Source organism: Macaca nemestrina, chromosome 3 (assembly GCF_043159975.1).
Source record: "Macaca nemestrina isolate mMacNem1 chromosome 3, mMacNem.hap1, whole genome shotgun sequence".
Lineage (NCBI taxonomy): Eukaryota > Metazoa > Chordata > Mammalia > Primates > Cercopithecidae > Macaca > Macaca nemestrina.
Window position 1 is genome coordinate 46,270,372 of NC_092127.1, and position 12,357 is coordinate 46,282,728.

General features: G+C 33.2%; 1 protein-coding gene across 1 annotated transcript in view; it reads right to left on the reverse strand.

The window, feature by feature from the left end:
- Positions 1–899: 899 nt before the first annotated feature.
- LOC105493299 (ubiquitin specific peptidase 38) overlaps positions 900–12,357 on the reverse strand; it is a 37,326-nt gene continuing 25,868 nt past the window's right edge. Inside the window, exons 8-10 of the mRNA XM_011760843.3 lie at positions 9,766–9,872; positions 7,245–8,607; positions 900–1,947 (exon numbers count right to left, since the gene is read on the reverse strand). Coding sequence (XP_011759145.2) covers positions 1,786–1,947; positions 7,245–8,607; positions 9,766–9,872 — 1,632 coding nt within the window. The 3' untranslated portion in view covers positions 900–1,785. The remainder of the gene's footprint in view (positions 1,948–7,244; positions 8,608–9,765; positions 9,873–12,357) is intronic.

The following is a 12,357-nucleotide window of genomic DNA, read 5'->3' on the forward strand; positions in this document are numbered from 1 at the left end:
GAGACCTGATTGATATTCATAGATAAAGCTGCGTAAGTCTAATTGCTTTTATGAAAGTTGCTAGAAGCATCTTAGCCCAATATCAATCTATCAAATATTAAATCACTTTACCAATTTCAATAAATGCCAAGACTGATATAATCTGATCATAAGTTGCTATCAAGTAAGTGGATAACTGAATACACAGGATAGCTCAGAAATTCACTATTGGGATAAGAAGACCACAGAAAAGCATGATAACTGGTTCATTCATTTATAAGGAGGAGAACCTTGATTAAATCTGCAAAGAATTTTCAGTTTTTAATCTAATCCGCCTTCCTAATCTTCCTGGTGACTGGAAACAGGTTAGGAATGGGAGGTAGTGGAATAAACATGAGGATTTCTGTTTTTTTTTAACCACTGCCATAAAAGCTTGGGAAAAAGATAAACCCCAAATCATCGAAGAACATTCTTTTCCTTAAAATGTTTTCAAAATAAATATGAGACCAATCTTGAGAACAATGAACAACTGTGGATAAGTTAAAACCTTTAGGAAGGGGGATAACTGGGATAACTCTTGAGTACTGTATAATCAAGAACCAGGAGAACTGACATGTTTCCAGTTTCCTGGCAAAAGAAAGTGTAGAAAGGTAGGGTTTGGCATTTTAACATTTTATCTAGAACTATGAAAATAGAAACAACGGTGCAAAACATATGACTGAAACAAACAAAAAACCCAAATGTACAACTCTAAAAATATGTGATCAATGTTTAATATTCTGAGGAATAAGTAACAAAATCAAGAAAGATTTTATACTTAGCTGGGTTCATTTCCTCTGAATTCTTCTAAGAGTTAAAAATGAACTATCACATTGATTGATTTAGAACCATCAGATTTTACTTAAGGAAAATCTATTACCTTTCAAAAAGTTATAATTTTAATGTTAGCACAAAAATTACTTCCTAACATTTCATTAAAAAAAAAAAAAACATTTCGCAGCCAAAGATTCCTATTTTTGAATTACAGTACTGCAAGGCACATACAGAACTCACCTCCTTCAAAACACACAGAAGATATACTCCCTGAAATAGAATTTTAAAATCCTTGAACAATTAGAAATACTACAAAGTTAGCATTTTTTAGGTAAAAATGTTGCTCCTACAGGATCATGCAACTTTCTTAAAATCAATTCAGCACATATGTATAAAGAATCCTTTTTAAAAACATTTGTACTTGAAATACAGATACAGTGATGCTGAAGACACTACACAAAAACTGAAAAGTACTATATCTTGATAAATTTTGTTATTGCCTTCCTTAGAGACTTTATCATCTCTAGTTGATTTTTAAAGACTTGAATTTAATAATGGGGTAATTACACAAGACATAAAGGATTTTTTAAAAACAAGTATTTTTTTTTTTTACCTCTAGCATCAATTCTTTTATAAAGAATGCTAAATAAATTACATTTTTTGTTCAGTAAAACTGAAGATAGACCATTTAAATGCTTCTACCAAATTTAATGCAGCTTAATTAGGGACCAGGTACATATTTTCTTCTGAACATTTTTGGTCAAGCATGTCTAACCATAAAAGCAAATGGAATTTTAAGAGGTAGATTTTTTTTTCCATGATGCATTTTGTTAATAAATGTGTCAAGAAAATAAAAACAAGCACTGAATGTGTTCTCTTGAAGTATAAGGGTCTAATGAAAAATAAAAGATAGATATTTGTTATAGTCTGTGACATTTTAACAGTCATAGTATTAGATGTTTCGTGACCAGTGCATTTTGGACTCTCTCAGGATCAGAATACGAGTCTGCCAACTGTATTAAATCCTCCTCCACCCCCTCCACCAGTTGGTCCACAGCTTCCTGGTGGGTCATTGTCATCAAATCCATTGGGCCGAAATGAACATGAAGCAGATGCAGCTTGTAGGGCCCGGGCTCGAGCATTCAACTCTTGTTCCTAAAATTAAAAATAATTTTTATGAAATTAAAATGCTAAATACAATGGTTATATCATCTATAGAAATATTTTAAAACTACCTTAATCCGTATAAGCATTCTTCAAATCTCAATAACTTTGAAACTAAAGCACCTACGAAAAAAAAACTTCTCTAAGAAAATATTACAGTTCCTGCAACACTCTAAAACATATTAGAATAAATTCTTTCCTAATATATTTAACATGGAATTCAAAGATTATCACAATAGATTATCTATTCTCTAGCAATTGGGGCTATTTTGGAAGTGGGTGATTACAGTTAAACATATGAATAAAGGAAGAAGAATGAATTTTTTTTCTGCCCTTTCCATAGACTATTTCTCAATAAATAGTAAGACAGGTCTCAAAAAACACTGACAAGTAAAATGAAGCCTACCTCCTCACAGTAATATCTAAAACGTTTCCTTATCAGGAAAACTTTTATCAGAAATCAATCGTATTTATCTAGATGCCAGGCATATATTAGGTATTCAATAAATATTAATGATCTCAGATTAGAATTCTATTAGGTGCTTAGCTTCAAAGGGAGCAAATGTGAATAAATACTGGCAAATTCATTTGGCAAGGTATACAACTGGATTCTAAAACTGGGACCCACAAACTCTTTGGAAAAATAGGCAAAATATTCTGGCATGTGCCTATTTTTCTGGAAGAGGATCTACAGATTTCAAATGGGGTTGGTAAAAATAAGGTCTAAAAGTTACTGGTCACAGCATACCTGAACTTGTTAGCATAATTATCCTGAAGGGCTTTCAAAATACAGTTAACATTAATAACAAAAACACTATTATTTCGATTTTTCAACTTAAGGCCTAGTGATTTTGTTCCATCTGGCAAGGTAATACTATTTTATAATTTCTAGCTAAAATGATTTAGTTTATTATTATTCCCTCTTCACAAAATGCTCAATTTTTCATTACGAAGAAAAGAGCCAGGCATACCCTGACACCTATCTGTCACATTATGGATACTTTATTTTTCAGTAGCAGACAGCATCTTCTGTTAAAGTCCCAGTACACAAAATGATCAAGAATCACCTATTTTTATGGCTGAAAGGGACCTTTGATAAATCCTTGTAACAAAATGGCTTAACTAACCAGTCTCTGATAGAGCTTTTAAAACTTAATTTGCAGGATATTTCTTAAAAACATTTTTGTGATTTACAGTGTCATTTACAATAATTGCTGGCTCTTTGGTATAATGTCTACCTACAGAGTATTTTTAAGGTGATATATATATTAATTTATCCTTGATCTATAAAATTAAAGTAGGAATTACAAATGTTTTACAGATTGAAATTAAGTGCCATAAGTAACATCAGAAACAGACACAAACCCCCCCAGCCACAAATCCTCATTGTTCTAGCTCTATAACCTATTAAACTATCCAAACAAGCAATGAAACTATGACTCTGTATCTGAGAAACAATACACGGTTTCAGATACATAGATGATGTTCCCTAATGAATTAAAACTGAACAGACATGTAAGGTAGAGTTTAAGAAGTTCTTCTTCAACTTCTGCTACTAAAAGATATGGCAAATTTTGCATAGACGTTTTTGTACAGTGATTCCCTTAAAGAAACTATGTCAAATGACATAAAATATAAAATTAGTAACTCCATTGCATGTGTACCCATGAAACCTATATTGTATTTCAAGATATACAGCATCCCAAAAAAGTAATATTCTTTTTCTGCTTTATTATTTATAGAAATATATGGCTGACAGAAAAAAATGTGCGGTATTCTGTTTTCTGATGATAAGCTTAGACAATGGATAAAAATAGGAAAAACTGTCTTTCATTTTACTTAATAACATTGTATACAATGTCAAAATTATGATTATCATAGAATGTGTAATTTATATCACAAATTTATATGAGTACTAAAGTTAATTCTAATTTCAGTAGTAGACTATAGATCTAGTCACAGGAAAGTTATTGCTCCTTGAGACAAATAATTTTCAGTATATTTATATTTCTCATTCAAGTGAAACTGTTGACATTAATCCTTTTTTTTAAACTGCACATACATATTGAATATACTCTTCTGCATGTATGAAAAAGAAAAGAATTAAGAAGTTAAGAACTACTACCTCCTCCAAAGAAACAAAGGAAATAAACCAAGCAGGAAAAGATAGGAAGTGGACTGTGGCTGATGCGGGACAGATGGGTGGGTAATCTGGACCATGCGAGAATGATGTATTACACAATCTCTCACTGTATCCTAACCAAAGGCTTAGTTTTTATATTCCAGACACTAAAACAATGGAGATACTCCTAATGGAAGCTGGACTGAAGGGAAAGAAATATACGAAGAGAAAAGTCCTTTCAAAAATTTACTTCGAAATCCACAATTTGCATTGTTTTCCCAAATGTCAGGCTATGATACACAGAGTAGAAAATGGTTTGTCATAAAAGATTTTTTGCCTGGGTTTTTCAAAACCACGGATCTTGCCAATACTCAAAAGAGCAACATTTTCTAACACTTGTAAATCTGGTTGTGGCTAGATTTAAAATTGAAAAATGAAATCCTAAAATGTAAAAATGAAATCCTAAAAAAAGCTTCTTAAAATTATCACAAGGTGAGTTTCTAATGTGATTATGAAGTATTAAAATGAAAGCAGCTACCCTGATATGTACTAAAATGTTAAATTCATTAGCAATATTGTTCAAGAGCAGAGGAACTCAGAATGTTCACTTCACATCCTTCCTTTTACGATTTAAGTTTTTATAACTGTTTTATAAATAGGTATAATGCTATTTCTTAAAGCTATAGTCCAGACATAGTAATCTATTATAAAGCATGACATATAAGAATTATATCTGAAAAACGGATATAAAAACAAAATGATAGAATGAAAACACACATGTACATGCTCCAGGTGTTTAAAACTAAGAAGTGATAGCTGAAAACTGCTGTATACATAATCTCAACACTATAGTTTTCTATTGCCTGGTAATTATGAGCATTCACATAACAGAATAAACAATGTAGTCTCTCAACATGTACTTAAAATACCAGAATGATCTGATTAAATGGTATGAAAAACTTCACAATTTGAGCCTTTATCAATCACTGTATTTAAAAGTAAACAGGCTGGGCACAGTGGCTCATGCCTGTAATCCTAGCACTTTGGGAGGCCAAGGTGGGCAGATCACTTGAGGCCAGGAGTTTGAGACCAGCCTGGACAACATGACGAAACTCGTCTCTACTAAAAATACAAAAAAATTTACCAGGCATGGTGGCGTATGCCTGTAATCCCAACTACTTGGGTATCTGAGACCTGAGATTTGCTTGAACCCAGGAGCGGAGGTTGCAGTGAGCCGAGATCAAGCCACTGCACTCCAGCCTGGGTGACAGAGTGAGACTCTGTGTCAATCAATCAATAAATAAATGTAAATAATCACAATCTAAATATAAGTTCCTAACTGCGTTGATTATTGGGCCACATGCAGTGGCCCAGCACTTTGGGAGGTCAAGGAGGGAGGACTGCTTGAGCCCTGGAGTTTGAGACTAGCCTGGGTAAAATGGCAAGACAATCTTTAAAAAAACTTTTTTTTAAAATTAGCCAGGCATGGTGACACATGCCTATAGTCCTTAGCTACTCAGGAAGCTGAGGCAGGAGGATCACTTGAGCCCAGGAGTTCAAGGTTTCAGTAAACCATGATCATGGCACTGAACTTCAGCCTGGGTGACAGAATGAGACAATCTCAAAAAAAAAAAAAAAAAAAAAAAAAAAAAAAAAATTGAATACTTATTATTGTATTTTTGCTTTAAAAGGGTACTCTAATAATGAAACTCTGATTTACTACCTAGTCTTAATAAGGAAAATACCTTAATGTAAAATTTGGCGGTATCTTTTCTTGCATTAAACAACTTGTCAATATGAAACTTAAGATGGAATTTACAACTGCATAAAACTGAAAAACTGAATTAACAAAATACAGAATGCTTTTTCTTTATATTAAAGTAACATACGAGTCTTAAAATAATAATGAAAAGAATAGTTCCTCACGCTCAAATATTGTATAATCAGAAAGTAATGGGGTAAATGGCAAGATAAATTGGAAAATCACTTGGAGCTAAGCTACAAACAAGTAGTTGCTATGGCTATACAAGCATTTGGGATTCTAATCACAGAAATGAGAGTAGTTTTTTATCTTTCAAAACCCGTATTTCTCCTTTGACTAATGTTTATATGATATCTAGTAAGAAGGACACAGCTGAATACAATCTATTTCTAGTATGTTGATTATAAGCCATCTGACTAGATGTTAGTCTTCAGTAGTTAATCAGTTCAAACAAATATTCTGATTTTCTATTTATTTCTGTAAAGTTCATTGTTTTTGTCACTCAAGAACATTGCTATATTTCTTTAAAAATGTATGAGTATTTTATAATGCAGTAAATTTGAAGGCTTTTGAGAAAATTTCCCTCTAAAAATCAGTACTATAGTGGTACATTTCTTATTCTATCTGTATCTTTCAGGAATGACTTTCAAACACAAAATTTTTTAAATATACTCATTCAAACTCAAAATCACTGAGACCACCCAATTAATATACCTAGAATTTCACCTGTAATTTACTGCTAGCCCTGTATGTTGAGAACAAACTGGCAAGTTTCAAAAACAACAAAAAAATACTTTCAGCAAGAATGTTAACTTTTTATTAGCCTTTAAGTAATAAAATCACTAACTCCTTGAAAAAAGTATATTTATGAATAAATTTATCTCATATAAAACCATTCCTTGGCTTTGATTTACAATTGTTCTATTATCTCCTTGGTTTTACTGCCCACATCCTCAAAGAATATGAGTATCTTTTCTTTACATAGTCTACCTTTTAGTGTTTTTTTATCTTATCCACCTAAATATCAATAAATAGCCCTTAAAATATTTACACAAAGGTCTTGCGGGCATAAACACCACATTTAGCAGTTGTTTCCTCTGGTGGGTGAGACTGAGGATATGTCCACTTTTGTAAACTTTCTGTATTTTGTATGGCATGATTTCATAATGAGCCATCTTTTATAATGAACAAATAAAATCTTCCACATTACATCTGATTGCCACTTTTCATTTAAATTGTCACAATATTAGAAAGGTAATTTATACAGGTAGAGAATACTTCATATAAATCCAGACCTACATTTCAGAGTTTCATAAAAACTTGTAAGTTAGATTTCAAAATGAGGGTACTCATTTAACTATCTATCGTTTAATATTTTCAACAAATAAAGTATTTCCAACTTACCTGTAAATATAGTTTATTGTCTTTTGTTATAGCATCCATAAGTTCTTTCTGCAGAGGTGGGTCTCCATTTATCCAGAGTCCACTGGTTGGGTTATTACCACTTAAACCATTAGTACTATGCTGTTTTTTATACAAAAGCACATAAGCTGTGTCCTTTGGAAACCTACTTGTAATTTTCTGGACTGACTGAAATGAAGTAAATGTCACTCTACTGTCATTAAATAAAAACCATTCTTTTGACATTTCCTTATTTTCCAAATCCTGTTCAAAAACTGCACTGGGACTCTCTCTCCCTAGTAAACGACTCTGGGAGGATGCTAATGTCAGAGCCTCAGACTGGTGGTATATCTGATATGAAGACTCTGTACCTGTGATATTTCTGGCATAAGAATAGTAATGCCCACTTTCAGAGGATATACCAGAGTGAACCACAACAGAACTTAATAGATAGGGCACCAATTTTGTGCAGGAAGCTTCATCAGTCCCTGAAGGCTTTAATTTTTTAGCAAGGTTCTCACTAAGATCAGTGAAGTCAACATCTACAGACCAACTTTCTGACAATGAAGAGAAAGAAGTAGTTCTTTTAACTGGCAACTCCAAAACCAGTGGCAGTGATACATTGTCTAAAATTTTCCTTCTCACATGATACTTCTGATCATACGAAAATCTCAGGAGAGTAAGAATAAGGTATTCAGGTTCCTCTGTGATTTGCATAGTTTTCTCAGCATTCTGCAGAGAGGCACAGTTTTCACAATAATATTGGTTATCACCAGTAAGAATCTCTGGAGCCAAAAAATAATTTAGTAAGTCAGTTACTGAAGGTGTGGTTTCACCTCCTGGTTTCTGAGGTACATCTTTATTAACAAGAATCCTGTTAGATTCGTTAGGGACAGAAGTGTTTTCAGAACAGTAAAACTCATTAGGAGGACTGCCTATGGTTCTTTCATTCACAACTGAGTCACAGATGAAGGCAGCTGTTGTTGGATTATAAACTACTGGTTCTTCTGAAGGACTGGGTATAGCGGCTTGCATTAGACCACCATCTTGTGTACAGGGTGATGATGCTGGATCTTGGAAAGACATGTTTTCCAAAGAAGAGGAAGGACAAAAGGCAAGCGAAAGATCTGTAAAGGCTTCCACTTTTTGTGAGGTACTCCTGCAGTTCAAACAACATATGTGAGTTCGTAATTTTCCTCCAAACATTTTTTCTATTAAAGTCTTCTCACTGTCAGTTGTACGAGGGGTCTCTGTTAGTACTGCTGCTTTACTAGCTACTTCCTGTAAAGAAGTTTCACTGCATTCCAGAATTTCAGAAGGCTTGTGTGAGGACTGAACTTTCAAGATCTTTTCTTCTTCATGGAGCCTGCAGGAGAGGATATCATTATATAGCTACTTAAATTAACTTCAAATGTCATTTCTATTTAAAAATATTAGTGGCTACTATAAACTATTTTAATCAAATTTAATGTTTAAACAAATCAGGTTTTCCTGTTTTAATTAAAAGAAAATTGAATAGCTTGAGAATGCAGGAAGAAAGCTGGGTGGCTATTACTACTCTATATTCTCATTACACTTTCTTCATACTGCTACTTAAGAGCACGTGTTACATTGCAGTTAATTATAAACGTCCCTTAACTGTCTTATATATCTCTGTCTTCCTGACATCTCATAGAAAGTCAGGCACAAATAAACTACTGAATAGATTCTTAGCTGAATGGAAGGAAGGCTGCACATACCGAGCTCAACTAACTTTACTAGTCATTCCACAGAGCAGAACAAAGACAGGGAGATACAGATGATAACAGGTTTTATTAATTAAGTGGTCAGGCGACAATAAAATATACCAAACCCATACAATTATGAACTGGTCTAAAGGAGTGGCTCTCAAATTTTTTGGTGCCAGGACCCCTTTAACCTCTTAAAAATAATTAAAAAACAAAGAGCTTTCCTTTATATGGGTTGTATCTATTGATATTTACTGTCAGAACTGAGAAAATAAAATATTAACATTTAACAAACAATAATAAACCCATTATTTAATATTAGTAACATTTTAAAAATGAAAAAGTTGTATTTTGTAAAACCAAAAAAAAAAAAAAGTAAGAATGGCAGTGTTTTACATTTTGCAAATACTTTAAGTATCTGGTTTAATAGAAGACAGCTGGAGCCTCATATCTTCTCTGCATTCTATTGTTATATGTTTTTTGGATGAAACGTAGAAAGAAAATCTGGCCTCACACAGTTATGCTGTTGGGAAAGAGAAGACCTCACAGACTCCTGAAAGTGTTTTGGGAACCCGCAGGGGTCCCTGTATCACACTTTGAGAACAGCTGGTCTCAAGGAAGAAAATTCAAAAAAGGAAAACCAATTAAAAACAATATATAAAAAACATACAAGAAATGCAACAGTATTTTAAAAAGTAACATTTGAAATATGTTTTTAAAGGTAAAAGCAATATTAAGTAGAATTAAACTGTTATGAAAGACAAAACTCAAATCACAATTTTAAGAATACATTTTACCTGTCAAGGAGAAATCTGAGGTATTCAGAACAGTCTTGCTGTGATCTGGGAGTAAACCATGGAGGTCTGGAAGCCTCAAAGAATATCCGAGGTGCGTATGCTTCCCTCTTTTAATAGCAATTGAGAAAACATAAGGAAGTGATTCTTATAGCATGAACCAAGTAACTGAAATCTTAATATACAGTGTTTAATAAAGATTATTTACAGTTAACGTCGCATCAGCCAAAAGGGCCGGACATGGCAACTCAGGGACAGATAGAATTATTTAGAAATAAAGTTAGGTAATCTTTAGTCATAATTGCTCACTCTGCAGAGCAGAATTGAGAGCTAGAGAAACATGTGACTTGTCCAGGGTCATACAGCTAAATGAGTGGCACAGGACATTAAGGTAGAACCCAAGTCTAACTCTCGATATAAAGCTCCTAGTATCATCCCTCTACGACAGTCACATGTTTGAGTCCACAATTTTTTGATAAAAATCAAATCTAAAAAAGATTAATGTATATTTTGTTAGTGTGTATTCTGAACAAAGTAATAAAGGAAATACTCTACAGTAGAGTCATGCATATCTACTTTAAGCGAAAATTTCCTTGAGTAGATACATGTCATAAATGTGCAGATTGTGAGTACACTGGTTAGAAACCCTTGCTAATTTTTTTTTTTTTTTTTAAGTATAGAAGCTGTTTAGTGATTAAATTGTGGACTCTAGAGCGATCCAGGTTCAAATCCTAGATTTTGCCATGACAAAAAACTGAAAAGGCATCTCAAAGATGTGATTATAAGTTGAAACTTTGGAATTCTCTTGACATTGATTATTTGTGGCATAACTTCATAACAATGAAGTTCTTAGTTAAGAAAAATTTTACCCAAATTAAGGGTTTACAGCATTCTGAAGGAAGGAAGTTTACCCTATGTTAAACAGGGGCTTCAGAGCTGTTTGGTTCATATCTCAATCCTGCTGCTTGTTTGCATGACCCTGAACAGGTAATGTAAGCCTGTTTTCTTCATCTGTAAAATGGGGATATACCTTATTACATGATAGACTATTTTTGATGATTAAGACATAAAAGATTTAGACAAGGGCCAAAAAAAATGTAAATGTTCAATAGGTTTGTTTTATTAATTATAAGATAAAAGGACTTTTCAATTATATGAGAAAATCTGTCTGCCTAAAATAATCTGTCAGGCTGCTACCAGAGAGAGTCTCAACTGTGACAGAAATTTAATCAGGCTCTTTTTAATTTCTATTTTTCTTTTCTTGAGAGGAGCAGGGAAACCTCCCCTAAGATTTTAAGTTAATACAGTATATATCTGCCTATATATACATATAAACACATATATTTTATACATAATAAATACAGACTAGTGATAAAGAAAGCACAAAAATCAATTTACGAGGAAACAACAGGGAGTGAGGAAGGAGACAGTTTTCATTTCATTTCCCTTGGTCTTGATATGGTAAATTTAATTTGTGAACATACTTTCCCCAGATAAAGAATAATAAAATTATCTGAGTATATAACTACTCATAGGCCATTACTATCATCTCATATTAATCCTGTCTAGATTCTCTCCATTTAAGAAGTTATATCTGTGATATTTCTCAGCTTGTAGAAAGAAAACAAAAGCATTCCCATCAACTGAATCCCACCAATTCTCAACCTATTGTTTCTTCTGGCCCTAACTACTACTCCTTTAGACCTCTGTGAGATAAAGGCAATGAAAGTAAAACCAGAAAAATAACATATATTATAAATAATGATATGTATATAATTCATGTGTTTAGGCTCAAAATCTAAACTAAAAGTTCTTTGAACATAAAGACTCTTTTTTTTTTCAGACAGGGGCTCGGTCTGTCAGCTAGGCTGGAGTGCAGTGGCATGATTTCGGCTCACTGCAAGCTCTGCCTCATGGGCTCAAGCAATTCTCCTATCTCAGCCTCCTGAGTAGCTGGGATTACAGGCATGTGCCACCATGCCCAGCTAAGTTTTATATTTTTAGTAGAGATGGGGTTTCACCATGTTAGCCAGTCTGGTCTCAAACTCCTGACCTCAGGTAATCTGCCCGCCTCGGCCTCCAAGTGTTGAGATTACAGGTGTGAGCCACGGCGCCTGACCAAGACTCTTCCTTTAATGCTTACCATTGACTGCATATAGTGTCTCTTAATAAATGTGAATATTTACTATATATGACCACCTTGGTGCCATTAACATAAATTAATGACCCCGGATTAATGTGTGGACATAAAAGATCACCACAAAATTTTAAGCTCTAGAACTTAACAGATAAACAGAACTGCAGAGATCTTTAGTTATAATGAATGGGTATACATAAGAAAAGAGAAAAAAGCCCAGGCACCACAGTATTATTTTAGTTGCTCATTATTGTACAAATCTATTAATTTAGTATCAGGAAACAAAGATGCATTCAAAAATAATTCTTCATGAAGGAGCTTATTTATTGGATAGGAAATCATATTTTCTTTGTAAAAATTTCTAGATCAATGGGTCAGCATAATATTCAGCTACAATAATGGGAAGCAAGAGAAAAATATAAAAACTTAGGGCATGTCCTGAAAATAGAAAAATATCT